The sequence below is a fragment of the Panicum virgatum genome, chromosome 5N (assembly GCF_016808335.1).
Source record: "Panicum virgatum strain AP13 chromosome 5N, P.virgatum_v5, whole genome shotgun sequence".
Taxonomy (NCBI): Eukaryota; Viridiplantae; Streptophyta; class Magnoliopsida; order Poales; family Poaceae; genus Panicum; species Panicum virgatum.
The window spans coordinates 12,244,260-12,271,187 of NC_053149.1; the positions used below are offsets into that span (position 1 = coordinate 12,244,260).

Consider the following 26,928-nt stretch of genomic DNA (forward strand, 5'->3'; position numbering starts at 1 on the left):
CGGAGCTTCTCTACCCCAGGATACGAGTACTACTTCTCCGGACCAGGTTCTTAGGGGTCCGAACTGCCTTCCAGCTTGAAGGGGTGTCCCCACCTGGCCACAAGCCAGCAACTTATCTTGGATTGTTAGCAATAATAGGACGGTTCCGTTTTTAGAGGAAAGAAAAGCTAAACCAAGGTGAATAAATGTAATCAAGGTGGAGCCTAGATAAAACTGAGAAAGATCTCCTTTATTATTGTGGTTGTCACGGTATACATCAGAGGTCGGGATTATGAGGTCGGACCTCTACCGCTCCGGACCGTAGCTTGCCTGTTTGTGCGATAGGGCCAGAGGTCGGGTTTACAAGGTCGGACCTTGACCGCTCTGGACTCACACGTAGGCGCCACGTTACTACAAAGGAGGAATTTTCCTAGTTTAGGAATAACATTCGGCTGCATTCTATACAGCATGTTCTTCTCTTGATTGGGAGTGGTATCTCTACTCCGAGGTTCTTCATGGTCGTCGGAGGTGAAGGCGCCCTGGATGTGCCTGAACTGCATCATCCAGCATCACATCGGGAGCCCGGGGGGCCACTCCTTGCCTAAGAGCTGTCATATGCTTAGGTAGCATGAGACAAATTCTTTGGCTTTGAGTGGGAGAGGCCCCCCTACCGCCGTCGTCGTCTGCCGATGGAAACCAGACGCCCTTGCGCAGCAGAAGGACCGGTGCGAAGCGCGGAAAGGTGCGGTCGTTCGCCGGCTTGTCCTTGGTGCTAGCGCCAGGGGCCCCCGCGCCTGGCGGCGGGGCCTTGTCTGCAGCAGCACCAAGCTACGCTGAGGCGGATCTCCGGTGCTGGCGACGCCAGGACGACACGGCCAACTTCTTCCGGGATGGCCGTCGGCTCCGGGCTCCATGTTGAGAGAAAGCCTTGAACCGACGTCCAGCCGCCGGAGAGGAAGCATGGCCGTTGCTTGAGAGAAAACCTTGAGCCGATACTGGGATGGCGCGGGGCGGCACGCAACAGGCGTTGCCCCCGCGCACCACCGTGCCGGCTCTGAGGCGTCGCAGTGGCGACGCACAGCAGGCGCCGCTGCCGTGCACCGTCGCACCGAGGGCGTTGGTGCCACAGCGTAGTAACATGCGGCGTAGGTGCCACCATGCCTCTCTTCACCTTCTCGTTCGTCGTTGCAGAGGATGAACACGGCCCCAGAAGCCTGAAGATCCAGCCAGCGCCTGATCCTCCCCACGGACGGCTCCAAACAAATGTCATGGTGCTGCAAACCACAGCCGGGTGGCGGAAGGCACCCGCCCTAGCCCAGAGGGTGTGAACTCGGGGGTTAGCTAGTCTTAGTTCGATCTCACTCAAGAACACGATGAACACAGCGGGATTAGAGTGGTTCGGGCCGCCGGAGCGTAATACCCTACGTCTACTGTGTGTTGTATTGCCTTCCCGAGAGAGAGAGCTCGCGTGAGCTTGTCTGAGTGTTGAGAGCCTCTCCGTCCCCCTTCTAGCGGGCGTGCTCTCCCTTTTATATGTCCAAGGGGAGCACGTACACTGAGCGGGGCCCCGACATGTGGACCCGGCGATGTATTATAAACTACACGTTGGCCTTCAATGTCTCAGATCCGGAGATCTTGGTGTCGGCTTCTGTGCGTAGCTTCTGACCAGGGATGGTCTTGAGCTGTCCTGTCAGAGTAGAGTCTAGCCTCTGCAGCCGCGCGTCGAGGTCATGATGAGCGCCGAACTACTGACACAGTCCGCTGTAGCAGCGTGCACTGTTGCTCCAGTCAGTAGCTGGTCATCATGACTCGTCGCCCATGCGCACGGCGTTGAGTCTTTAATGCTTGTCTTGGTAACTGACGAGCCGCCTCGGTAATTGGCGATCCACAGTGTGGACTGACAAAAGCTGCCCCGTGCCCAGAGGCAGCAGAGCCTGCCTCAACCACTTGCACTTAATGCTAGTGGGTGAGGGAGCTTCCAGCGGAAGGCTTGCGCCTGCGCCCGCGTCTGCGTGTCACATGGCGGCTCCGGACCCCTCCCGAGCAGCTAGCTGAGCCGAGAGCTCACGGGAGTCCGGATAGGCACGTGGAGGTCCCGGACCCATCTGCGGGAGTCCGGATGGCTCGTGGAGGCCCCGGACCCACCTGCGGGGGTCCGGGTCCGCGGCCACAGGTGCTGAGCATTTCCACCTCTGGGACACGTGATGACACCGGACCCGTCCCCGAGCGGGATGCGGGTCCGTGACCGTTGGTCCGGTGAGATGGAGTCGAACCCCAGGGGTCCGGCTGCTCAGCTACTTAGGGCGTAGTTACGGATAACTACGCGAGTCTTGGCACAGTAGGAGTGGGTACCCCGGCTGCAGGGTACCGACATTCTCATTGTGTCGAATCAATTAGGATTAATAGATTCGTCTCTTAATTAAATTATGAGTTATGAAATTAGTTCAGTAATAAATTAATATTCAGTACTTCTAATTAGTATTTAAATATGCGATTTAACGAGACTTAGACCAGTTTCAGTGAGAGTGTCATCGACACAGTTACCAAGACTAAAAACTTAAGCACTGTGCCAGTGGAGCTCTCTCCTCGTGCTATTGGTACTCCCTCCGTTCCAAATTATAAGTCATTTTAAAAATTTTGGAGAGTCAAACCATCTTTAAGTTTGACCAAAATTATAGAAAAAATATAAAAATTTATGACATCAAGTAGATATACTATGAAAATATAGCTAACAAAGAATCTAACAATATTTAATTGGTATCATAAATGTTATTACCTTGCTATATAAATTTGATCAAACTTGAAAATGTTTGACTCTCCAAGATTTTTGGAATGACATATAATTTGGAACGGAGGGAGTACATGTTAGCAAATTTAATGTCCATAACACTCCCAGTGAGATTGGCCTTGTAACTGAAACTGAAAAAAAAATCAAATCTGGCCTAAGTCGGATGGGATCTGAAATTAGCGGTATAAAACACTCGTGATTTGTACCAATATAAAAACATGATCTGGTCACAGAAATCATGGCGGCTTTTGCTGACACTCCTTTGAAGATCTTATCTCAAGTCTTAACGTAGCCATTTCTTAGTTTTTTTTTTGCAAGGTAAAAGGAGCCAATTCTACTATCATAGGCGCGTTATAATCTTTGAGCACAAGATGCTCGAAACATGAAGGCACAACCGCCAACCACACGGCTGTCGAATTCATCCGTTACGAGAGCGAATGCAAGCTTTCGTTAGGGCATTGCAGTCACACTTATAGATGGCCATTTGGCCCGATACCCATGGGGCCCGAAACCCGGCCCATATTAGCCCGACCCGAGCATGGCACGGGCCCGAATATTATTGGGCTCGGGCCGGCACGGGCACGATAGCCGGGTCGTGCCTGGGCCTCAATCCCGGCCCATGGACACGTCCAAGCACGGCCCGAAAAAGCCGGCCCGATCGGCCCGATGGGCGGCACGGCGGCCCAGGCACGGCCCACGGCCCGCTCCCCAAGCCAGGCCAGCAAAAGAGCCGTTGGAGGCCTGCTGCCGGCCCAGCCTAGCGGAGCGGGTATATAAGGGGCGCCGGCCGCTGCCCCCGGCCACCCCCCGGCCTCCATTCGCTCGCCCCGCCCCCGACCCCTCTCCGCTCCCCTTGCCTAACCCTAACCCTAGATCAAGCCTCGACCCCTCCGCAGCTCCGCTCCCCTCCCGTCTCCGTCTCAATCTGACCGTCTTCTCCAACTCCGGTCGCCGGCTCGCCGCCGTTGGCCGTCCACTCTACTCTCTTCTCTTTGTTTTCCTCCCTACTTTTGCATCTTCACTGGTCGACTCACTTCCTCAACTCAAATCCGTCCCCAAACCCGGTCGTCCCTCTATAAATCTCGTAGATCCGGCCGTCCTCTATCTCGCCGGCGTCCTTGGTGCTCTGGATCTGGTAAGTCCCTAAACCCTAACGTGTTTTTTCGGTTTTTTTTATTTCTTTCTCCTGTTCGGATATTTTTGACCTCTCTGCGCAATTCCTCGGCCGATGCAAAGCCGTTGGGGGTACCTGAGGGGGCTGGATCTGGGGTTTTTGGACCCTAACCGGCAGCTCGGTTCCCTCGGTTTTGCCGGCCGACGCGAAGCCGTGACGCGCCGAAGGCCTAGCCTGCCCTCTAGGCCATGGACGACGACGAGGGCCACACCATCAACGATGAGTTGCGGATGATGCGCCTGGAGGGGGACGACGAGGACGGTATGGAGGAGGACCGGGAGGAGCTTTTTGGTCGGCGTGGTAATGTGGAAGTAATCATGCCCCCTCCCCCTCCCGTTGTTGGTGCCGGTGCGGGTGCTGATGCTGGTGTTGGTGCTGGTGGTGATATTGGGGCTAGTGGCGCTGGTGGTGCAGCTGATGGTACTGCGCCGGACTCTGTCAGCCACGCCGGCGAGAAGCGGGAACGGCCCTGCACCTCCAAGGTGTGGGACGAGTACGAGAAGCTCTTCAAGCAGATCAATGGTAAGACCGTCAGGTATAGAGCCAACTGCCTTCACTGCAAATCCGTCCTTTCTGGCTTTTCCAGTAGCGGCACTGGCCATCTTAGTCAGCATCTTCTAACTTGCCGTAGTAAGAAAAAGAAGTCTGGTGCCCAGTCAATCCTTAGTTTTGATGCTGATGGTAGTGTGGTTTCCTGGGAGTACAGTCCTGATGTGGCTCGTACTCAATTGTGCCGTTTGATTGCAAAGCTTGATCTGCCTCTAGGGTTTGGTGAAACAAATGAGTTTAAAGAGTACATTCAGATTGCTCATAACCCTAGATCTACTCCTATTAGTAGGCAGACCACTACTAGAGATATTGCCAAGTACTTTAGTGAACGCCGTGATGATCTTGTGAAGTACTTGAGCTCTAATTCTGTTAGCTCTGTTGGTCTTACCTCTGATATATGGTCTGGTACTGCTAAGGAATATTACCTTAGTGTGGTTTGTCATTATGTTAATTCTGATTGGCAACTAGAGAAGAGAGTGTTGGGTCTCTGACTTATTGATGTCAGTCACAGTGGTGACAACATTGCTGAGCAAGCACTGATGGTGCATATGGTATTTCTTCTGAACTTACTGCCTATCTAGATAGTGACACAATCAGCCAGTTTGATGATGATTTCAACATCTTGACTTGGTGGCATGAGCACAAACAGTCTTATCCAGTACTTTTTACCTTAGTTAAGGATGTTTTAATTGTGCCTGTTTCTACCATCTCTTCAGAATCTACCTTTAGTCTAACTGGCAGGATCATAGAGGAGAGGAGGCGTCAGTTGAAGCCAGAGATGGTAGAAATGCTCACATACATCAAAGACTGGGAAGCTGCAGATGAAAGAGCTCAGCACATGGTAGAGGATGGAGACCTGGAGGCAGCTTATGAAGATCAGTACCTTGATGAAACTCCAGCACAATCTGTTGTGTAATAGGATAGTTTATTTGCACCGTATGACTATGAGGTGAACTTAAGACTGGAACTTGAACTTAATGAGTTGGGCTGTACTCTTTTTTCTATCTAGGGTTTTCTCGCGAGGTGTGAGTTTTTACCTAGATAGATTTTTAATGAGGCAGCCATCGCACAAAACAGCTCATCCTTTAAAAATCTGTTGCTTATCTCTTGCTGTGTGTTTGGATTGTGTATGTGTCTGTGTTGTGAGCCTAAGACTTGATATTTTGTTGATTTCTGTCATTTTTTGTTACTCAAGATGAATCGATTTGTTGAATGAGCCATGTTGGGATTTTAGTGCTTAGCCTCGTGCCTGGGCACTTGGGCGGCACGAGCACGGCGGGCGGCACGGCACAACCCGAAAGGGTTTTGTGCCGTGCCTGGGCCTCATGTCCGGCACGCTGGGCGGCACGGCACGGCACGAAAGTCTTTTTGTGCCCAGACGTGCCGTGCCTAGGCGTGCCTGAGTCGGGTCGTGCCGTGCCGCCTATTTGGCCATCTATAGTCACACTATTCTTGGTGCTCATGCTCCAAAACTAGGTCATGTCTAAGCTACTTAAAAAAATTCACTGTCGGTCAAGGTCAAGGTTGTTTTTGCATCATTTTAGGATGCCGAGGGTTGTACTTAAACAAATTTTAACCTGAAGGTTAGATTTTGTTTTTAAATAATGTAGGGGTGTTAATTGGTAATTTTTAAATGCACTTTTAATTTTTTTAGTTTAAAATTTTGTGCTAATTTTTTTAATATAAAATCTGATTTTAAAGAAGTATTACAAAATTTTGAATCGAAGCTTGGATGCACTTTTAAACGGGCCGGTACTAAACATCCATGGTCCATACGAACCGAACACACAAAAGAAATTTTAAAAACAACAGAGATTTTCAAATCTACGGCACGGCACGCTTGCCTTCACCGTCTTCTACTCTTCTCCCCACCACTCCACTCCTCACAAAGCTGCTCCCGCCGCCGCCGCCGCCGCCATGGCGGCCCCACCCCCACCCCTCCTCCTCCTGCTTCTGCTCGTAGTCCAACAAATCCCGCTTGCCTCCTCTTCGGCCGCCGACCTCGCCGCCCTCCTCGCGCTCAAAGCCGCCGTCACGCACGACCCCGGCGGCGCCATCTCCGCCTGGTCCGCCGCCTCCGCCGCCAGCTACTGCCGCTGGCGCGGCGTCACCTGCCATCCTTCCTCCCTCGCGGTTGCGGCCATCGACCTCCCCGCCGCCTCCCTCTCGGGCGCGGTACCCGCCGCCCTGCCCCTGCCCCCGCGCCTCCGCCGCCTCGACCTCGCCGCCAACAACTTCTCGGGCCCCGTCCCCGATGCCTTCCTCGCGTCCACCACGCTTCGCTACCTCGACCTAAGCTTCAACAGCCTCTCGGCCGCCCTCGAAATCCCGCCTCCTCTCGCCAACTCCTCGTCGCCCCCCTGCGCCGCGCTCACCCACCTCCGCCTCGCCGGCAACTTCCTCGTCGGCCAAATCCCCGCAGAGATCGCGCAATGCCGCTCCCTCCGCGTCCTCGACCTATCCCGCAACGTCCTGGAGGGCGCCATCCCGCGGGAGCTCGGCCGCCTCGGCGCGCTCCGCGTTCTGGACGTCTCACGCAACAGCCTCACCGACAGGATCCCCGGGGAGCTTGCCGACTGCGGGGAGCTCGCGGTGCTTGTGCTCACCAATCTCACGGCGTCGCCTGGGGAGCAGCCGGAGTTCAATGCCTTCGTTGGGGGGATGCCGACTGGAGTGCTGACAATTCCTGCGCTGGAGGTTCTCTGGGCGCCAAGGGCCAACCTTGATGGCCGGTTGCCATTGTCCAGGAATGGTACCTGCCGTCTTCGTGCAGTGAATCTGGGGCAGAACTATGTTGCTGGTACCATGCCCCCTTGGCTCGGAGAGTGTCAGGACTTGACATTTCTTGATCTGAGCTTTAACAGATTGGCGGGCTCAATGCCGGCAGAATTGGCAATTGGGTGTCTGACTTACCTCAATGTCAGTGGAAATTCTCTGTCAGGTCGGCTTCTTTCATCCACCAGTAGACAATGCTCAAGCCGTTCGATTGGTGACGATATTGTAATGCAGTACAACAATGAATTGGTTGGTAATGTGCTGATTGGAAACCCTTTTGGTTCCCAGTTGGGGAGCATTGCTAATGTTGCTCTCCATGACTTCAGCAACAATGGCTTTGGTGGGGAGTTGCCGTCTATTACCGTCAGTCTAGATAGAAACTACTCTTACGGTTTGTGGCTTAATGGCAATGTGTTCAACACCACTCTTTCTGTCGGATTTTTTGGATTCTGCAAGGTTGCAACAGGTGTTGCCATCAATTTGAGTAGTAATCAGTTATCAGGAAGTTTTGACATGCTCTCAAGTTGTATCTCTATTCACAATTTTGATGCTGGTTATAATAACTTCAGTGGGTCAATACCTGCAAATGTTGGTGGTCTGCATTTTCTCAGGAGCTTGGTCTTGAGGGGTAACAATTTGACAGGTCAGATTCCAGGGCAGTTTGGTGATTTGGCTGCTCTTGAGGTTCTGGATTTATCAAGAAATTCCCTAACAGGCAGGATACCATTGCATTTAACTGATGCTTCACGCCTTCAAGTATTGAGGCTTGACCACAACAGGCTCTTAGGAAGCATCCCTCCCAGTTTCAGTGAACTAGCTCAAGTCACAGTTCTTGATGTCTCATTCAACAACCTATCAGGCGACATTCCTAATCTTAGGCACCCTGCTGATTGTGGTTTCTTCATCGGCAATCCCCTACTGCACCAATGTTTGGGAACAAATGCATCTCTACCACCAACTGAAGCAATCAGTTCCTCAAAAGGGGTTAAAAAATGGGGACTCAGATTTAAGTCTCTTATGGTGATTTTAGTTGCAGCTTCGACTGCTGTAATATCTTTTCTTCTTGTGATCCTTCTCTTCTTTGTGTGTGAAAGAAGGAAACGGGCAAAGATTTCGAACCTGAGGACAAAAGTGGTTGTGACTTTCACTGACGCACCTCCTGAGCTTACTTACGAAAACCTTATCCAAGCAACAAGCAATTTCAGCATCCAGAACTTGATTGGATCGGGTGGCTTTGGTGCCACCTACAAGGCTGAATTGGTTCCTGGTTTTCTTGTAGCAGTGAAGAGGCTGGCCATGGGGCGTTTCCAAGGTCTCCAGCAGTTTGATGCAGAAATCAGAACCCTTGGAAGAATTCGGCATAGAAATCTTGTTACACTTATTGGGTACCATCTCGGAGAATCAGACACTTTCCTCATCTACAACTATCTCTCTGGTGGGAACCTTGAGACGTTCATACATGAAATGGGGAGCAGAAATGTGTCCTGGACTGAGGTTCACAAGATAGCCGTGGATGTTGCGCAAGCACTGGCTTTCCTTCACTTCTCCTGCACGCCCCGGATAATTCATCGAGACATCAAACCGAGCAACATCCTCCTTGATGAGGACCTTAATGCATACTTGTCAGATTTTGGCTTGGCGAGACTGATTGAAGTTACACAAACGCATGCCACCACAGATGTTGCCGGTACCTTTGGGTATGTCGCACCAGAGTACGCAACCACCTGCAGAGTCTCTGACAAGGCTGATGTTTACAGTTTTGGGGTTGTTCTCCTGGAGTTGATGTCAGGCAAGAGATCTTTGGATCCCTCGTTCTCACAGTTTGGTGATGGCTTTACGATTGTATCGTGGGGACGGATGCTGATGCAGGAAGGCAATACCAGCGAATTCTTCTCTCAAGGACTACTGGATGCAGCACGAAAGGATAGATTAACTGAAATGCTAAAGATTGCTTTATCATGCACTTCAGATTCTGTAGCTGTTCGGCCATCAATGAGGCAGGTTGCAGCAAAGCTGAAGCAATTGGAAAATGACCGAGGAGCAGTAAGCTGAAGCAATTAGGGAATGACTGATGAACAGTAAGTGGTACGATGGTGGATCTTCGTACTATCACAATCCAGTTATCTGTGACAACAAATTTTTGTGCCATTGATGAGGTGAGATTATGAACTCTCTCGTACACATTCTTTTGTGCAGAACAATTATTATATTTCTCCCAGACTCATAATCTCAAGATATAATTAAGGAAGATTTTCAAATGCCTATGAACTTATATCACTCCATATGCTTATGGAAGATCAAATTACTATGAATTGATAGCACTCCACATGCATATTGTCTACTGGCGACTGAACATCCAGTTCAAATATACAGTTGGCTATCAACTGATAATACTAGAGTAGCATTGCTATCAACTGATAATAAACAGTCAAGGAATCAGTCCTTTAATCGCGTCCAAATAGTTGAAATATGCAATACACTTGAGAGCTGATAGCAGGAATTAGTCACTATTAAAGGACTGATTCCTTGACTGCAGACTGCATTACTATGCATTCATATGTTTTTTAGCTTAAATAGCAGCTAAATACCACATAACAGAACTGTTTTTTAATAAACAGATAACAGAACTGTCGACTGCTCTAGGCAAACACATCGGTCACAACTACAAAGTTGATACCATTTGTGCCCACTAGGCCTGATCACCTGTCGGGTCGGGTCACTTCGGGTTTCGGGTCAAAAAATGTTGGCCCATGCCCGGCCCATGACATGGTCGGGTTCGGATTGGGTCGGGTTGGCCCGCAATTTTATGTGTAATTTTCGAGTTAGATCGGGTTTTTTTTTGAGTTTCAGGTCAAATATTTCGGCCCGTACTCATCCCGCCACTTGGTTGGGTCGGGTTTTTTTCGGGCGGGTCGGGTCGGGTTTATCGGGTCGGGTGGCCCATGATCAGGTCTAGTGCCCACACAGTATCCTGTTGCTAATCTGAAGTCATTTGAATGATTAAATCCTGACCTTTTCAAGTTTTCATGCTTCCAAACGTGCAGATTCCTAAAAGATGGTGTGCTAATATCAGCATGAAAACAACTCGTTCCTGAGCTGCTTACTCAATGATCTCAAGAATGCATCCCCAGTTGGAAGCCCAAGCTCCTAGCTGGTCTGTTTCACTAACAGCGGCTTCGGCATAGAATTGGAGATCTGAAGTTTCTTCAGGGAATTGGAGCTTTAGCAAATCTGTTTCTTTTCTGAAGTACTGGTATTTGAAAAAATGGCCAATGTTATGGTACTCCTTGTAATGCGTTTGTACAGCAAATTCAGTGAAGCAAAATCCACAACCAAATTCAAATCCTTCTCGCGCCAAAAGCTAGTGCTTATTCACACCTGTGTCCTGCGCGTCGATCCTGACCCTGTACTTGTACCGCTTGGCGACGTAGATGAAGACGAGCAGGTTGATCGTGCTGAGCACGGCGAGCAGCCAGTAGAGGTAGTCGAACCTGCCGACGTTGATGTTCTGCGCCAGCCACGACGGGCGCCCGGCCCTGTCGTCCCTCGTCGCGGCGTCGACGGCGGTGTTGAGCGCCGACGCCATGAAGCACCCGAGGCCGCCGGCGACGGCAGCGTAGGCGGAGCCAACGCTGCGCATCGCGTCGGGCGCCTCCTGGTAGAGGAACTCGAGGAGCGCGACGAGGCAGAACACCTCGGCGACGCCGATGAGGCAGTACTGGATGAGCAGCCAGTAGGCGCTGAGGCCCGGCATCGGCGAGAGGAAGAGGGCGAGGTAGCCATGCCGGACGGCGTAGCCGCGGCGGTAGCGCTCGAAGAGCCCCGCCCAGGCGACGGAGAGGATGGAGAAGACGAGGCCGAGGCCGACGCGCTGGAGCTGGGAGGCGCCGTGCGGGTGGCCCGTGAGGCGGCGCGCCAGCGGCGCGAAGGTCTGGTAGTAGAGCGCGAGGACGAGGAAGATGGCCAGGCAGGGGAACACCGGCATGCACGTCACCGGGAGGTGCAGCGCCGCCACGCGGGTGTTGAGCGTGTAGGCCTGCTGCACCGACAGGGTGAGGAACTCGGTGAGCACCACGCTGAGCATCACCGTGCACGCCGGCACCGGCAGCAGCCGCAGCAGGATCTTCACCTCCTCCACCTGCGTCACCGTGCAGAGCCGCCACGGGTCGGGCGCCGCCTCGCCGCCGGCGAGGTCGCCCTCCAGCTGCAGCGCCGCCTTGTCAAGCCACCTGAAGTCGTCGGTGTGGTCGATCTTGGCGCTGCCCCGGACGGCGGACTTGGCGCCGGCGACCTCGTAGAGGCCGACGAAGCCGCCGCTGTCGAAGGCCGCGTGCCGCTTCCGGAAGGCGGCGACGAGCACCTGCGCCACCCGCGTCAGCGGGCTGCCCCCCGGCACGCGGTGGCGGTACAGCGGCGTGCCCACGAAGAAGAGCGCGTTGGAGGTGCCCATGGCGAGCGCCAGCGTGCCGAACGCCGCGGCCCAGCCACGGTGCATCTGGATGTACACGACCGCCGTGAAGGCGGCGATGGCGCCAAGCGTGACGGCGAGGTAGAAGAGGTTGAAGAAGCGATCGAGACGGCGCTTGTACCCGGGGCTCCGCTCGTCGAACTGGTCGGCGCCGAAGGAGGAGACGCAGGGCCGGATCCCGGCGGCGCCGAACGCCGTGACGTAGAGCGCCGTGTGGAGGTAGGCCATCTGCCAGGGCTCGGCGGGCGCGCAGGCGCCCAGCAGCATGGCGAGCTTGTCGCAGCCCTCCTGGGACGGCACGAGCGCCGGCACGCTGGCGCTGACGGTGAGCGCGACGAGGCCGAGCAGGTACATGGTGGTGAAGATGGCGATGGTCCAGTAGCGGCCGAGGTAGGCGTCGGCAAGGAAGCCGCCCAGCACGGAGGAGGCCTGGGAGATGCCGAGGAAATTGTTGACGGCGTTGGCGGAGCTGGTGAAGGGGCGGTGCATGACCTTGAACATGAAGACGACCATGTTGACGGAGAGGCCGAAGTAGGCCATGCGCTCCGCCATCTCGTTGCCGAAGATGAAGAGGGCGGCCACCCACCCACCGGTACGCGACAGGTCCGCGATGGGCTCGCCGCGGATGTTGACCGGCGTCGTGCCGGCCGCGGAGGCCGGCGGCGGCGGCGGCTCGTACCCGCCGCCCAGGGGCGTCCTGGCGGCGCCGGAGAAGCGGCGCTCAGCGCTCTCGAGGAAGTGCGCGCCCAGCTTCTTGCGCTGCAGCGACGACAGCACCTCCGGCGACTTGATCTCCTTGGCCGCCGCCGCCGCCGCTGCTGCCGGTGGCGGCGCTTCCAGCTCCATCGCGGACGCCGGTGCCATCCGAGAGTCCTGGCCGATCAGCCGTGGCAGCCTCGCGGCGGGACCAATCGCGCGGCGGCGTCACCGGGAGCTGAAGCAGCCGAGCAGAGCATGGGCACTTGGTGGCAGTCCTGGCTGCAGGGATGCGCGCGCATTTAATAGCGGAGCTCGGCGCCACGGCTGAGCTGCCTCATCTCCAGCAGGCAGCAGCGAGTTAATGGCGGCATTAAGCGCGACAGGGACCACGGCGCGGGGCGGACGACGACGACTACGACGACGGGGACGGGGAACCACCCCTCAGTCCTCGCTGCGCTGCACGCTGCAGTAACTAAAGGCGCGTTTGGCCAAGCTTCGGATGCTTCGGCTTCAGTCGCTGTAGCATTATTGTAGCGATATTATAGCAGTACTGTGCTGAACGCCTGAACCGAAGTTGAAGCCAATGAAGACACGTTTTCTCGCTTTGGTTGTTTCGTCCCTTTCCCAATTCGCGAATTTTTTTTATACCTTTGATCATTAATTTAGGGTATTAAATAAAGTCTAATTACAAAATCACTCGTAGGACTCTTGGTAAATTCGCAAGACTAATCTAATGATGTCTTTGACCGCACAATCAGAGGGTGGTACTGTAGCATCACTGTAGTAAAATCATGGATTAATTGCCGTCATTAGATTCGTCTCGAAAAATTACACTCATCCGTGCAAAAATTTTATAAATAAATTTCGTTTAGTACTCCATGCATATATTTTTTTTGTAAAATTATTTTTCGTGGTGTCAACCCAACACGGCCAAAATATCTCAGCCTCCATGAACACGGGACGGAGTCTGGCGGAGCGGTGGTGGTCTGGTACTCTGGTGGAGGCCGGAGCGAGGCCGTACAGGTGAACAGGTGAGTGAATTTTCCAGAGCAGAGCAGCGCAGCTGGGTAGGAATTTTACTATTTTATAGTATTAAATAGTCCCTATCACATTAAAAAGAATCTTATTATTTTATAGTATTAAATAAAATCTGTTTATAAATGTTTTTTGACAGCTGAGTGTTTTTTCGCGAGACGAATCTAATGAGCCTAATTAATTCATAATTTGCTACAGTGATGCTACAGTAACCATTCGCTAATCATAGATTAAGATACCTCATTAGATTCGTCTCGCAGTTTAGCCCCAGGGTTCTGCAGTTAGTTTTATAATTAATATTTATTTAATACTTCTAAATACTAAAAAGTCCCTAGGACTTTTTTGAAGTCCCTGTTTCTAAACACCCCAGAGAAGAAGACAAACCAGCACACCTGACTGTGCGGCGCGACCCGGCGTAGGTGGTGGAGCTGGGTTGAAAAAATGGGAGGGGAAAATCCCGTCATGACGGCTCCGTTTACCGTTTAAATCGAACGTAAACCGTTTCCATGAAAAAAATAGGAAAATGAGAAAACAAAAAGGGAAAACGGGCGGGAACGGGAACGGTTGGGGTGTTTTCCCGACCGTTTTCACGGTTCCCGTTTTCAGCCGGGAAAATTCCCGCGGGAATTCCCGTATTTGTCGTAGTCGGCTGTGTTACCTGTGTTGGAAATGTGAATTGTTGTTTGCATGTGTTACAACGTGAATTGTGAATTCGTGATTCACTTTACCTGTGTTTCTTAGTTATACGAGTCTTGTTTTCCATATTATTTATGTATAATTGTAATTATTTTATCGAGTTAAATGTTTGAAGTGGTTGTATGTATTTTTCCGTTTTGAGTTATCGATTCCCGATCGTAATCGGCATGCTCCCGACCGATTGATTCCGTTCCTGATATCTCGTAATACCGATATCGTTTTCCCATCCATTTTTTCCGTTTTCGTTTCCGTTCCCGACCAAATAATATAGTTGCGGGACGGTTAAGAGATTTTTCCGACCGTTGCCGACTTTTCCCTAGGTGGAACGCGCCGGATGGGCCGCCGCACCCAGGGCCAGGCCGGCCGTCCGGAGCAGCGCGCGTGCTCCAACCACCGAGACGGCAGCCGCAAAAAGGCAGGCGGTCCTGAGGGGGCAGCCGCCACCGCCACGCGCCGAGCAAGTGGGCGCCCGGGCGGGGTGGGTGGGTTGGCCGATCACGAGCAGCGGAGTGGCGGACGGGCGACGACCGCTGAACTGATCGTTCGGCACGTCCTAACGAGCTGAGCCGCCGCCGAATCGGTTGCCCCGCCACGTACGGCGAGCCGCCGCCGGCGAGCCGCCGCCCACCCACGGTCGCGATCGCATGATCCCGATGGCTGATGACGATCGCAAGGTCGCAACCACGACAAGGCCACAAGTGACAAGGGCCAAAACGCTAGGACGGGGACTAGCCTAGGAGAAAGGAGCCGCCACGACCCCCCCCCCCCCCCCCCCCCCCCCCCCCACTTGGCAACACCTGTAAATGCAGAAGCGAATGGTGGCGAGTAGCATGCGCCGAGTGTAAAGCTCCACTAGTTCAGTAGTGTAGTGGGAGCGTAGCTTACCTTGTTTTTTTTTAAATGTATGTAATCTTATCTTGGTTAATGGCTTTGCAGGTTTCAAACTTTCCACTAGGGGATTCAGCCATCATCCCGGCCCAAGGATGACGACGATCACACGCTCGTTGCCACTGGCACCACTGTTCTAATTTCTAGAAGCAGCTGCGAACCTGCGATGATGCTGTGCTTGCTTTGCTGGTGGTACGAGCAGCTATAGCCAGCAGCACTGGCCTGTACCGGCTCGCAAGACGGATCGGACGGATCGGCCGTGGGATCGGGCGGTCTCCGATCACGGCGGCGAAGTTGACGAACGGGTGCAGGGGACAGCACAGTGACCTGCCTGCTCGATCGACCGGTGGACCTGCGCGTCCGTGCTGCAGTGCCAGAGCCCTAGTAGTAGACCCGGAGAGGAGCACAGTGCATGTGGCGGTGGCCGGCGATGGGGGTGGAGCGGAGAAGGGGATCGATCGAAGGGTATGTATGGGTGGTGGGTGGGCATGGCATGAATGGTGGATCGATGGAGCGGCAGGGGATGGGCATGGGCTTCGTGTTGCGGCGCTGCGACTGCGAGCCGAGACGGCGACCGGTGGGTCGCCCACCGACCAACGGCCCGTGGTCAGTTAATTCGGGGACGAGAATGGACGAGGGAGGAAGAAGACCGCACGGGGGAGGAAAATGGAAATGCGTGGCCGCTTCGTGCGGGTCGGGATCGGATCTCGGCAGGGCCATGGATTCGGCTCGCTCTCCCTTTCTTGTTTCCCTCCACAGCAGGGCTCCGTCTCTGTCCGACACTGCACCACTACTGCAGTCTGCAGCGGGCTCGCGTGCCGGACAGAACTCAACTGATCGTGATTTGTCTCCGTGCCGGTCATCCAGGAATACTGTTTTGGCTGCCATCGCAGTTTTTTCAGGTCGGGTGTGTTGGAGGCCGGGGGCCCTCTTTCTATTGGATTTTGTTTAGATGCAAAATTCAAAATTCTAAAATTATTCATATTGAATGTGTTCGGCAATCGGCACATACGCAGAGTATTAAATCTAGACGAAATAAAAAAACTAATTGCATAGTTTGATTGTAAATTACGAGACGAATCTAATGAGTATAATTAGATCATAATTAGACACTAAATTGTCACAGTAATACATGCTCTAATGATAGATTAATTAGGTTTATTAGATTCGTCCCGTAGTTTACAGCTGGAATCTATAATTTATTTTGTAATAAGTTCATATTTAATACTTCAAATATGTGTCGGTATATCCGATGTGATATTTACGGGATAAAACTTTTACATCTAAACAAAGCCGGTCAAATTTCTTTTCGTACCATGATACGGTGTGGTATACCGTATACATGCATGCACCCAGGAAGAAGCCCAGAGCTCAGATGCGTGCCCCAGCGCGCTGGTGCATGAATACTCCCTCCTAGTTCCATAGTTTTTGTTCTTTTCGAAGTAGTATGTGCATGAAAATTTATAAACTGCCAGACTTTTGTGAACTATAAAATTTTATATTCTGCACTCTCGAGTCTCGACTATGTAATCTTGACAAATTCTCCCATCACTACTGCCCTTTACCTGGTTTCAAAGGTGATTTTGGATATATTTTTATTTTTAAGAAATAATAAATATGGTTTAACCTCTAAAACTTTATAGCTAATTTATTTTAACTCAGAAAAATATGAAATTAGTATAAAAAAATTCTATTGCATGAATCCTTTTGGTCAATATCCTAATCTATTATAGCAATAATTTAAATAAACAATGTCACGATTACAAGCAATAAAACACTAGCAAAAGGAACAAATAAGATTTAGATAATTCTAAATAGAGCATGGTTAGGTAGATTATATTTTTTACAAATTTTGATATGCATTTCATATTTTTCTGATTTAAACTGAATTAGTTATGAATTTCTAGAGATTAAATCAGATTCCATTAGTTTTAGAAAATACACATATATGCAAAACCACCTTCGAAACCAGATAGATGGTCAAATTTGTCTGGTTTTTATAGTTTAATGGGCAAAGATATCCGGTTTTCAAGTTCGATGGCTAAAATCAAACTATGATGATAGTTCGTTGGTTAGAATTAGACTTCTTCCTTGTCAATATTATACGATTTCGATGTTGAGGAAGAGATGCTGGAATATCTATTGAATGTTTTTTTGACAGGGGTATCTATTCAGTGATTACTAAAACAAATGGAAGTACAAATTTAGGACCTGCAACTTCAGCTACTGATTTGCCAGCGAAGTCCATGAATGGGCTTCGCCGGACCGTGCGGCCCAATTTGAAATGCTGGAACGAATGGTGAGCCCACTACCAACGGCCACCAAAAACAGCTGAAACCTTGTTTTGACTGGTAGCCCCCCGTCAACATCTCGTTTTCGAAAACCGACCCCCCGCTCCGCACGCGCCGCCTGAACCCTCCTCCCTCTCGGCCACTCCTCGCCTGACCCCTGCGGCGGCGCCGGCGACCAACCGGAGCGGAGCGGCGATGAAGAAGATCTTCGGCTCCAAGAAGGACAAGGGCCCGCCCCCATCCATCCAGGACGCCACCGAGCGAGTCGGTCACTGCCCTCTAACAATCTGTACCTGCTTGCTATCCTGCTCCTGTTGCCCCCCTTCTCTCTCTCTCTCTCTCTCTCTCTCTCTCTCTCGTAGTCGTAGCTGTAACTGCATTGGCTCGTGGGCGATGGGCAACCCTAATCTGACCCTCGTTTCATGATCCGGTCTCCAACGCGCGACGAATCATTTGATCCGGCAGATAAACAAGCGGGGCGAGACGGTGGATGAGAAGATCAGGAAGCTGGACGAGGAGCTGGCCAGGTACAAGGACCAGATCCGCAAGACCCGCCCCGGCCCGACCCAGGAAGCCATCAAGGCGCGCGCCATCCGGCTCCTCAAGCACAAGCGCATGTTCGTTCTCTGCTCCCTGTCTCCCCATTCCGGGCCCTTCAACTTCCACAATCACTTTCACTTTGGCTACTTGCCTTTTGCTGGTTTGCTGTTCCCTACTTGAGATTATCATGCTAGTTGCAATGTCACAGAAAATAGTAGCAGCAGGCAGCCATTATCCATTTACACCAATTTGAGATTGCCCCCCTTTGCCTCATAGGTATGAGGAGCAACGCAACATGTTGTACAACCAAACCTACAATCTCGACCAAGTTTCCTTCGCTGCCGATGGCCTCAAGGACGCTCAGCAGACTGTAATGTCCCCAAATCTGTCCTCTGTCAAGTTCATTCTTGCTTACAATACCCAGTTTTATTTAGTGGTTTATTTTATTTTCTCAGATGAATGCGATGAAGGCGGCGAACAAGGAGCTCAAGGGAATGATGAAAACGGTCAAGATTGAGGACATTGATGTATGTCTCGAAGATATTCTCTTGCTCCCAGCACTTTGAGATTTTGTGATGTCTATTTCATTGCTTCACATCTGGACTGAACCACTATCGATACTTTCCTGAAAGGCTATATGAGTGCTGTTGGTCGGGAGTCGGGACCTAGGTAAAATGATTTGAAAGAACCAATCTTATGAAATTGGCTATTTTAGTATCAAAAGTCCTACCAGTACCCATGTACACAAAAAAGGAGATAGTTCTGGATTTCTGTTCAAATCTTTGATCAAAGGTAGAACGTATTATTACTGATGTTTTATAACCTTATGTAGCCTGTATCCTGGAATCATCACCCTTATCTTAGGAGCTTTCTAGGTGATTTAGTATCTATACAATAAAGTGCAGTTTTTACAAGCCTGCAGCATCACCCAGATTGTGGGAAATGCTTGATGGAATGCCTTTAACATTTGCTGATTTACTTGATGCTTACCCACCCTTCTCGTCTTTCAGTAATTTGCATTTTATACTTACGTTTTCTTGCAATTTCTTAGAATATGCAAGATGAAATGACGGATCTGATGGACGAGAGCAATGAGATACAAGAAACTCTTGGTAGAAGCTACAACATCCCTGATGACGTTGATGAGGAAGAACTGATGGGGGGTATGCAAGCTGTAATTTCATCTTGGCTATATGACATCTCTGCCTGTATTTTAAGGCTTCCAGCATTCCATAGTTTTTGACACATCACATAGCAGTATGGTTACTTGCCAGTTGTCTAAAACTCCAAATGATCAAATATATTAATACCCTAGATATCCTATTTTTCTCTTCCTTGCCATCTAGCAGGTGATGTTTACTGCTTGCTTTGTGGAGATAATTCCCAGTTTGCTGTCCTTACTAACTTTTTCTTCGGACATTGCAGAGCTGGATGCTTTGGAGTCTGATATGGAGTTCGAGTCAGCTGCAGTTCCATCGTACCTTCAACCTGAACCTGATTTTGATGCTGGCCTCAACTTGCCTGCTGCACCGACTCGCCCTGCAGCAGTCCCAGCAGGCGGACAGCAGGTGATTTGTTTGCGCAACATTCTTAACTTAATGTAGTTCTGATGTTTTTCCACCTTGGGAATGAAATGAACCACCAATGAATTGAAAATATCTTTGACCTGATGCAGTAGTGGGTTAGGTGAAGCAGACAATAATATGTTTTACCAAATTATTTTTTGAACATTTCATGCATTTTCCTTCTAGAATTTGCTACCTTGTAGGACCACTTTTCAGCTAGAAGTTTGTTTGGTTGAGCTGGTGCTAAGGGTTGCTTGCTTCTTATCTGATTTGGCGCAGGAGGATGAACTAGGATTACCGGCGGTGCCTCGAGCATCACTTCGCAGTTAGAAATGGTGTTGTACCTTGATCTTAATTTGATGTGAAAACTCTGTGGTCTTTTGAGTCTGAACAGTCTGATGTATGCCTTTTTTTTCATCATGGTAATGCTTCAGTTTATTATACTTGCTGTTGCTGCTGTCCTTTTCCTGTTCCCTTGTTAAGGTAATAATTATGTATAATCGTGGCTCTTTAACGTAGTGTAACTGCAGCAGATTAATCACCCCCTATCCCTGGTGCTTTTTCTTTCATTCTGGAATGTTCATCTATTAACGGTCACTTGAATTGTGCTTGTTTGGAAGTACACATCACCATACACCGATAGCTGTTTAATCAAAATGAACAAAGGGAGTGAAAAATATCTGGAACAGGCTTTCTTCTTGCAACATCCTTTTCTTGTGCTAGTTTTCCTTTTTGCAACAATTGAGGATAGATAACTATCAGGATCAAAGGTAGAAATATCTTGACAAGGGTATACAAAAGGGTTCAAAAGATCTAGCATTTGGGGGTGGGCCCCTCTTGGCTCCAAGAACAATTCATGTCGCCAATTGGGGGATACCACATACCAGAATCTTATCCAAAACAGGGACCCCCAGTGGCCCTGCAGTATATAATGGAGCCTCACGCAGGCTGGGAAGCTCCACACAAGGTAGATAAGCCTTTCCAGATCATACTAAACCAAGCAGCCACTTCACACTAGGGCACTTGGATCACACAAGAAAGTTCAGGTCGGAAGAAGATGCAGGCCGCCGCCGCTACAGCCGTCGGGTTCTCTGCTGCGGCGCCCGTGAAGGGCAGGCCGGCGGCGAGGAGCACGGTGGTCGCTCGTGTCCCAGCCACAAGGAGGAGCGTTCGCGCCGCCGTGGCTGCCGCCATCGTCGCGGCGGAGCCCGCCGAGGTCGACTACAGCTCGAGCTTCTCGTAAGTGTGTGCAAGCCCTCGCTCGACCATGGCGATCACGCGGTGTTGAGCTCTCGCTCTCTTTGCCTAGTGGTTGCTAGATGTATGACGTTGTGTGCTGCTGCAGGGTGTTCCCCATGGAGGCCTGCGATCTGCTCGGCGGCGACGCCTGCAGCGCGCAGATGTACCCGGAGGCTAAGCTCGCCGGCGCGGCGGAGGTGGCGGGCAGGAGGGAGGAGGCGGTGGAGAGGGACTACCTGTCCTACGACGAGCCGACGACGTGAGCAAGCTCGACCAACGACACTGGTTCTTGAAGCTGGATTGCTCGGTTACTGATTCCGGCTGGATTACTGGTGCAGGGTGTTCCCCGGCGAGGCGTGCGACGACCTCGGCGGCGAGTTCTGCGAGGCGCCGTACCAGGCCGGCGTCTCCATGGAGCTGGCGCACGCCTGATCGGGTCGAAGGGTGATGGGAAGCTAGCAGATGATGCTTACGCGGTAGATGGGGTGCTAGCGTACGCGCACGTACAGAATAACAGCAGCCAAGCAAGGCCAAGGACTTGTCACGTGTGTAAATGTGCATGTCTCTTTGGTCGTGTCAGCTGCCTGTCTGTAGAAACTAAAGATGAAATATATGGTACTGGTGGTGATGCTGTTTTACAGCTTCAGAAGATTCAGTAAACGAGCTATGAACATACCTTAAACCGACACAACTCCAGCTAATTGAGTTCGTAATTGAGTGATTGATGAACCTTTTCAGATACTAGAAACTAGTGCAAAAATCACCACCAGGCTAGGCTGACGGTTCCAGTGGAAGAGAGTACAGCATGCCAAGACAGCTGCATCAGGGTACAACTCCTACACACACTGACTCTACCAGTGGTACCCGTTAAGATTTCTATTCCTGTATTCACAAGGCATCTCCTAAGTCCAAAAATTTCTTCCTTTGGAGTTATTCCTTACAAAAAGAATCAGTCACCCACCAAAAAGATTCCCCCCAAAAAATTCCTAAAATAACACTCCTAGAGCAAAAATTTTCTCCTGTGAACTAAGCTACAATCACTCGTAATCAGGTTTCAGCACCCACATGGCACTATTTGTGCCTCTTTGCAACGTTGCTATCTCCTTCAGCAGGTTCTTGAAGAGAAGCATATCCTTTGACTGTATGCGGCTCTTGAAATGTTCAGTTATGCAAGTGGAGCTGGCAGACCCGCCATTCTGCTGTATGAAGGTGCACAACTGACGGATCAGGACTTCAGGTTGCACGATCATGCTTCTGTCAGAAGAGTTAGACGAGTGGCTTCCGTTCCCAGATGGACTCAGAACGTGATTGGAACCTGATCCTCCGTTGAGTTGATGTTCCAATGCGTCTGAAGCAGCCCCCTCTCGGGTTCCACGAATCTTAGCCAAAAGTTCGGCAGATGACAGCGCCTTGCCATTTAGAGCGCCCACAGGAAGACTTTGGCTCCTGCTGCTTGAAGTTTCTGATGGCTGTGACGAACTGATCAACTGGCTGTTGACTTTGGACCCAAACTTCCTGCGAACAGAAGAGGGCGCCCCAGCTGCACCAGATCTTCCAGTCCATGTGGGAACAGCAAAGCTGTCACGGCTTCTGAGCATCCGAGATTGCCGCAAAGCTTCAGCTGCCCTTTGTGCCACCTGTGAGGCTTCTGCTTCTAGGCGCACCTTCTGGTCATCATTAGCGTTCATTATGGCATCATGATTGATCGCGCTCTGAGCAAGTTCAGAAAACAGGATGTTAGTTCAGAAAATTGAAATGTTGCGGATTCGAATTTTCCTTAGATTTGAGATACTATTGCTTACGTGAATGCCCTGGGCATCAAAAAGACTCTTCAAAATGTTTGATTCTTCGTCTGCTTGGTCAGAGTTGTCATCCACTTTCCCATTCCCATCATTAGATGGTTCAGGCTCACTGGTGCTTGGCAGAGTTGAAGCAATATGTACCTGATCTTGTTGGCCTTCATTTGGAACCCCAATATTCACATCTTCAGACAATTGGCTGAAAATATTTGATGTTTCAGTTGAACCATTTCCTTCATCATCTTGTAGTGTGAATAAATCCTTCATGTCTCTGGCTTTAAAGAATCTCCTCTGCTGTGGGTTTTTCAGTACTTTGTTAGTAAGGAAATGCTTGTATATCTGTCGATGATAGACTTTCTCCTCTATTGTCCCACGTGTGATGAGTCTGTAAACTGTCACATCTCTAGTTTGCCCAATTCGCCATGCACGTTCCCTGGCCTACATCATACACAAATTAATCAAATCAGTGGTGATCAGATATTGCTGCAAATTTGCAGATAACGTTATAACAGGAAACTGAACTTGTACACATAGCTAAGGAAATGATAAACAGGAGATTATGCTTTAGCATATAACAATTCAAAATTATTCATTTATCATGTCATCACTCACTGGCATCGAGTTTTCATGACAGCAACTTTTTTAGGTCTGATACAATAAGTGTACTTATAATCTTGCCAATGCATACACACACGAACAAAAACAGTTAAAAGCCAATTGTTGCAAAAATAAACTGTACCTGCATGTCTGTTGAAGGGTTCCAGTCAGGATCATAAATTATAATCCTGTTTGCACCAGTCAAATTTGTACCCAGACCACCAACTTTCGTGGTCAGAATGAAAACAAAAATTTCATCTGTATTATTGAACTCATCAATTAGTGCCATTCTTTGTTTTGCAGGTGTTAGTCCATCCATTCTTCGGTATTGGTAGTCACAGGCTGTCAAGAAGCTCTCCAAAATGTCTAACATTTGTTGAGTCTGAGTGAAAAGAAGAACACGGTGGCCTTGGTCCTTCCAGACTTTAAGAACTTGCTCAACCACTTTCATCTTTCCACTTCTTTCAGGATTCCCATAGTCAGGATTCTGAGCAGCATGTTCTCTCTCAAGTAGATCAGGATGATTGCATATCTTCCTTAGGACATCTATCCCATACAGTGAATTTCTATTGCCATCAAATATTTGTTCCACCTCTGAACTAGCAAGGAAAGCACGATAAGTAGCACGCTGCTCTGGAGTCAGACTACAGAAAAGAACATGCTCTGTTTTCTTGGGGAGCTGTGCGTTTACATCAGCTTTCATGCGCCTAAGAAGGTATGGCATGATAAGATCACGTAAGACAACAGCACATCTGTATGCTGTGGACACTTGCAATGGTGTTGCATTAGCATACCCACCAACAGTAATTGGCACAGAAAACTCAGTCTCAAATACAGGCAGCACACCCAGTTTTCCAGGGAACACGAAATCGAAAAGGGACCAGAGCTCAGAAAGTTTATTTTGAATAGGTGCACCTGTCATGATTATCCTGTGCACAGTCTGCAGTTGCTTGCACACCAGTGTTATCTCAGCATTTGGATTCCTTATACGGTGACCCTCATCCAACACAGCATATCCCCATTTTATATCAAGCAACTTTTCCCCTAAGATTCTTAGCTGCTCATATGTAGTCAAAAGCAAACCTGATCCTGAATTTACAACGCTTGAAATCAAGTCATCCCACTTCTTTGCAGGCTTTGCACGTTTAACCTCTTCCTTATCACTATCCCAGGAGGCTTCACTGTCAGAATCACTATATGCCTTGCTCTTTTTACTTGACCTATTTACAGAATCGTGTAAGATCTTCACTTTAAACTTCGGATACCACCGATTGGCCTCCCTTTGCCACTGTTGCAGAAGGGTTACAGGACAAATGACAATGCTGGGCTTGTACATGCCACTATTATGTAAAGAACCAAGAAATGATAAGACTTGCACAGTCTTTCCTAGGCCCATTTCATCTCCAATAATTCCGCCAGCCCTTTGACAATGTAACTCCCATAGCCACTGAACTCCCACTTTTTGGTAGTCAAATAATTGCTCATAAATTGATCCAGGAATTCTCAAACCACCTTCAAGGATAACAGGAGATAAACCATCAAAACCTTCTGCTGCTTGATCTTCATCCTCAGATACTGATGCCCCAATAACCCCATCATCCTCATCTGTATCGAAAGACAGAGAGACTAAGTTCACTATAGCAACTTGCATAAACAAAAGGCAAAAGGAATACATATGTGTCTGCAAGGCCTACAGAAGCAAATGCTATGCACTGTAAACCACACTCAAGCATACCGTCGGTTTCCAATAATGATTCCTTCGATGAGTTGGCTTTCCTCCATTTCTTGTCAGGCAAGGGCCTCTTGGTCTTATTCCTTCGTCTCTTATTTTCCTGCTCCTCAGAGTTGGGAGAAACAGGGCGTTTTAGAGGTCTTCCTAGCTTTTGAAATGGAGCAGTAGGTGCATCGAGTTTAGGTAAAGATTCTGGATCGAGCAATTTTGTCGTTGGACGGCTTTGTGCAATCTGCTGCATCGACTGAGCAAACTTAGCAATCCTGGAAGCTTCCATGGTTTCTTCAACTTGATCAGAGGGATCATTTTGCCTATGAGAAGGCCCAGGTAATTCAACACGCTTCTCAAAGCCCTTCAACTTGTGAAACGGTGTCAGCAATCCCTTTCTGATCAGTTCTTCCCTTTCCTACAGCAAAGTGTGAACATTAGAAGGCAGGGAAATACAACAAATAAGACAGGAAAAGAGACCCTATATGGCTTATACGCACAGTTTCCATAAATCCTGCGGAAGCCCCATCAAGCACAGCGTCAAAGTCGTTGTCATCATCGTAGCTCATGGTCTTCAGTTTTGGCGCCAACATCTTCTTGGGCCCTCGAGATGGCATTAGTGTCTTCTTCTTACGCCTCGGTTCCTCTTCAACCAGCATGGCCAGCATCTTATCTTTCCGCTTGTCCGAGCCCGACGGGCAGGGATCCGACTGCGCTATCTCTTTCTGAATCTGAGCTTTAGCTTTCTTCAGGCTCTTAAGGCGCTCGGCGGCAAGCGCCTGCTGGAGGGCTCCTCCATGAGGATCGTCCTGCGAGGTGCGATCGGCACGCTTCTGCTTCTTTTTATCTCGCGCGTCACCACTGTCCGAGCTGTCAACCTGCTTCCCGGCCGCATGCTTAGCTCTCTTGATGGTGGAGGCTACTGCGTCGATCTCGAGCTGCACAGAGCGCAGCTTCTGGTGCAGCTTTGCCTGCACACCATCCTGAGGCGCGGCATCATCACCCCTCTCGTGGTCATTGGCAGCCGTTTCTTGTTCCACGTCATGCTCTGTGTCAGCTTGGGCCTGCACGCCACACAAAGGTCGCAACATGAGATGATACAGAATTACAGATTGTGGGGAACTGCTACGGTTCTGGAAGGTGAGCTGCAGGACGAATACGGATGGCGTGAGAGGGGAGTGGACGAGACCAGACTTGCCTGTGAGAGGATTTTCTTCTCGATGTCCTCGATGTTCGCGGACGTGACGCCGAGGCTGTGCAGCAGGCGCCGGTCGTCGTCCTCCTCGTCCATGGCGCGGCGCGAGGAAGAGGTGGCGGGCCGGGAGACCTCAGGGGTGTTTGGGCTCTGATCGAGGGAGAAAAATGCAATCCAATTTGTCAGAAGAAATGCATCCAAGCAAAGCGGTGACCGATGATGGATGGATGGACGGGAGAATTGAGGAGCTACGCACCAACAAACAAGGGGGAGGAAGAGGCCAATCCAATCCAATCCAGGCGGGTCCGTTCCGGAAGGGGTCCCCACTCCAGCCCAGTCCACCAGACAGACGATCGAGAGGGGAACGGGGGCGAGCGGCGCTGCGGCGGAGCGCCGACTGATTCGGCGGCGAGAGAGGGGTCACCCGGCGGCCGCGTCGTACAAGGGAGGAGGAGGCCGGCCGAGGCGGGGGTCGGGAAGTCGAGACGCCCGCCTCCCTCGCCCCACGAACTCGACCCCAACCCGCCCCTCCCTCGACCCCACTCCCCGCCGCTGCGAGGTAGGGTTTGGTTTTCTGCCCTGTCTCGGCCTCTCGGGGACGACGAGTTGCCCGCCGGGAGACGGGAGGGGAGGGAGGAGTCGGAGTTTGGTTGGGGGGTCCCGTGCTGAACCGAACCGACGCGACGCGGCCTCGCACCGCCTCGGCCAGGTCTCGTCTCGTGCGGGCGTGCGAGCGTGCCACACCGCGGGTCAAGGCTCAACAGTTGCGGCTGCGGCACCACCACCACCACGCTCTGCACCGGGGGGGGGGGGGGGGGGGGGGGGGGGGGGGGGTCTATACATCGCAGAATGCGATTTGTAAACGATTCACCGGAGCTCTTTGATCCCTCCTGCTAGTATACTTGCCTAATTTGGTCCGCAATGGATTTCT

At 50.7% G+C, this 26,928-nt stretch overlaps 5 protein-coding genes across 5 annotated transcripts; 3 read left to right on the forward strand and 2 right to left on the reverse strand.

Annotated features, from left to right (window-relative positions):
* Nucleotides 1–6,327: 6,327 nt before the first annotated feature.
* Nucleotides 6,328–10,610, forward strand: LOC120676455 (LRR receptor-like serine/threonine-protein kinase RPK2). Its single transcript, XM_039957721.1, has 2 exons — nucleotides 6,328–9,421; nucleotides 10,310–10,610. The coding sequence occupies exon 1, from the start codon at nucleotides 6,408–6,410 to the stop codon at nucleotides 9,315–9,317; it is 2,910 nt and encodes a 969-aa protein (XP_039813655.1). The 5' UTR covers nucleotides 6,328–6,407; the 3' UTR covers nucleotides 9,318–9,421; nucleotides 10,310–10,610.
* On the reverse strand, nucleotides 10,263–12,849 carry LOC120676471 (protein NRT1/ PTR FAMILY 6.1-like). Its single transcript, XM_039957773.1, has one exon. It carries the CDS (start codon nucleotides 12,595–12,597, stop codon nucleotides 10,627–10,629), a length of 1,971 nt encoding a protein of 656 aa, XP_039813707.1. The 5' UTR covers nucleotides 12,598–12,849; the 3' UTR covers nucleotides 10,263–10,626.
* Nucleotides 12,850–17,408: 4,559 nt separating this feature from the next.
* On the forward strand, nucleotides 17,409–19,988 carry LOC120676523 (vacuolar protein sorting-associated protein 60.2-like). Its single transcript, XM_039957849.1, has 7 exons — nucleotides 17,409–17,606; nucleotides 17,808–17,959; nucleotides 18,159–18,252; nucleotides 18,338–18,409; nucleotides 18,934–19,045; nucleotides 19,308–19,450; nucleotides 19,727–19,988. Exons 1-7 carry the CDS (start codon nucleotides 17,538–17,540, stop codon nucleotides 19,775–19,777), a joined length of 693 nt encoding a protein of 230 aa, XP_039813783.1. The 5' UTR covers nucleotides 17,409–17,537; the 3' UTR covers nucleotides 19,778–19,988.
* A 400-nt stretch (nucleotides 19,989–20,388) lies between these two features.
* LOC120676550 (light-regulated protein, chloroplastic-like) lies at nucleotides 20,389–21,346 on the forward strand. The gene is made up of 3 exons (XM_039957881.1): nucleotides 20,389–20,686; nucleotides 20,793–20,945; nucleotides 21,025–21,346. The coding sequence occupies exons 1-3, from the start codon at nucleotides 20,505–20,507 to the stop codon at nucleotides 21,116–21,118; spliced, it is 429 nt and encodes a 142-aa protein (XP_039813815.1). The 5' UTR covers nucleotides 20,389–20,504; the 3' UTR covers nucleotides 21,119–21,346.
* Nucleotides 21,347–21,435: 89 nt separating this feature from the next.
* On the reverse strand, nucleotides 21,436–26,679 carry LOC120676451 (DNA excision repair protein CSB-like). Its single transcript, XM_039957713.1, has 7 exons — nucleotides 26,254–26,679; nucleotides 26,001–26,147; nucleotides 25,303–25,866; nucleotides 24,818–25,220; nucleotides 23,225–24,687; nucleotides 22,489–22,923; nucleotides 21,436–22,398 (listed from the first exon to the last, which is right to left on the reverse strand). Exons 2-7 carry the CDS (start codon nucleotides 26,091–26,093, stop codon nucleotides 21,724–21,726), a joined length of 3,633 nt encoding a protein of 1,210 aa, XP_039813647.1. The 5' UTR covers nucleotides 26,094–26,147; nucleotides 26,254–26,679; the 3' UTR covers nucleotides 21,436–21,723.
* Nucleotides 26,680–26,928: the final 249 nt, after the last annotated feature.

Coding starts and splice junctions, on each gene's coding strand:
- LOC120676523 (XM_039957849.1), top strand. CDS start 17,538: ATGAAGAAGATCTTCGGCTCCAAGAAGGACAAGGGCCCGCCCCCATCC. Junction 17,607..17,807: donor TCCAGGACGCCACCGAGCGA/GTCGGTCACTGC, acceptor TTGATCCGGCAG/ATAAACAAGCGGGGCGAGAC. Junction 17,960..18,158: donor CTCCTCAAGCACAAGCGCAT/GTTCGTTCTCTG, acceptor TTTGCCTCATAG/GTATGAGGAGCAACGCAACA.
- LOC120676550 (XM_039957881.1), top strand. CDS start 20,505: ATGCAGGCCGCCGCCGCTACAGCCGTCGGGTTCTCTGCTGCGGCGCCC. Junction 20,687..20,792: donor GACTACAGCTCGAGCTTCTC/GTAAGTGTGTGC, acceptor GTGCTGCTGCAG/GGTGTTCCCCATGGAGGCCT. Junction 20,946..21,024: donor TCCTACGACGAGCCGACGAC/GTGAGCAAGCTC, acceptor TTACTGGTGCAG/GGTGTTCCCCGGCGAGGCGT.
- LOC120676455 (XM_039957721.1), top strand. CDS start 6,408: ATGGCGGCCCCACCCCCACCCCTCCTCCTCCTGCTTCTGCTCGTAGTC.
- LOC120676471 (XM_039957773.1), bottom strand. CDS start 12,597: ATGGCACCGGCGTCCGCGATGGAGCTGGAAGCGCCGCCACCGGCAGCA.
- LOC120676451 (XM_039957713.1), bottom strand. CDS start 26,093: ATGGACGAGGAGGACGACGACCGGCGCCTGCTGCACAGCCTCGGCGTC. Junction 25,221..25,302: donor CCGCAGGATTTATGGAAACT/GTGCGTATAAGC, acceptor ACTTTGCTGTAG/GAAAGGGAAGAACTGATCAG. Junction 24,688..24,817: donor ATCATTATTGGAAACCGACG/GTATGCTTGAGT, acceptor CTTTCGATACAG/ATGAGGATGATGGGGTTATT.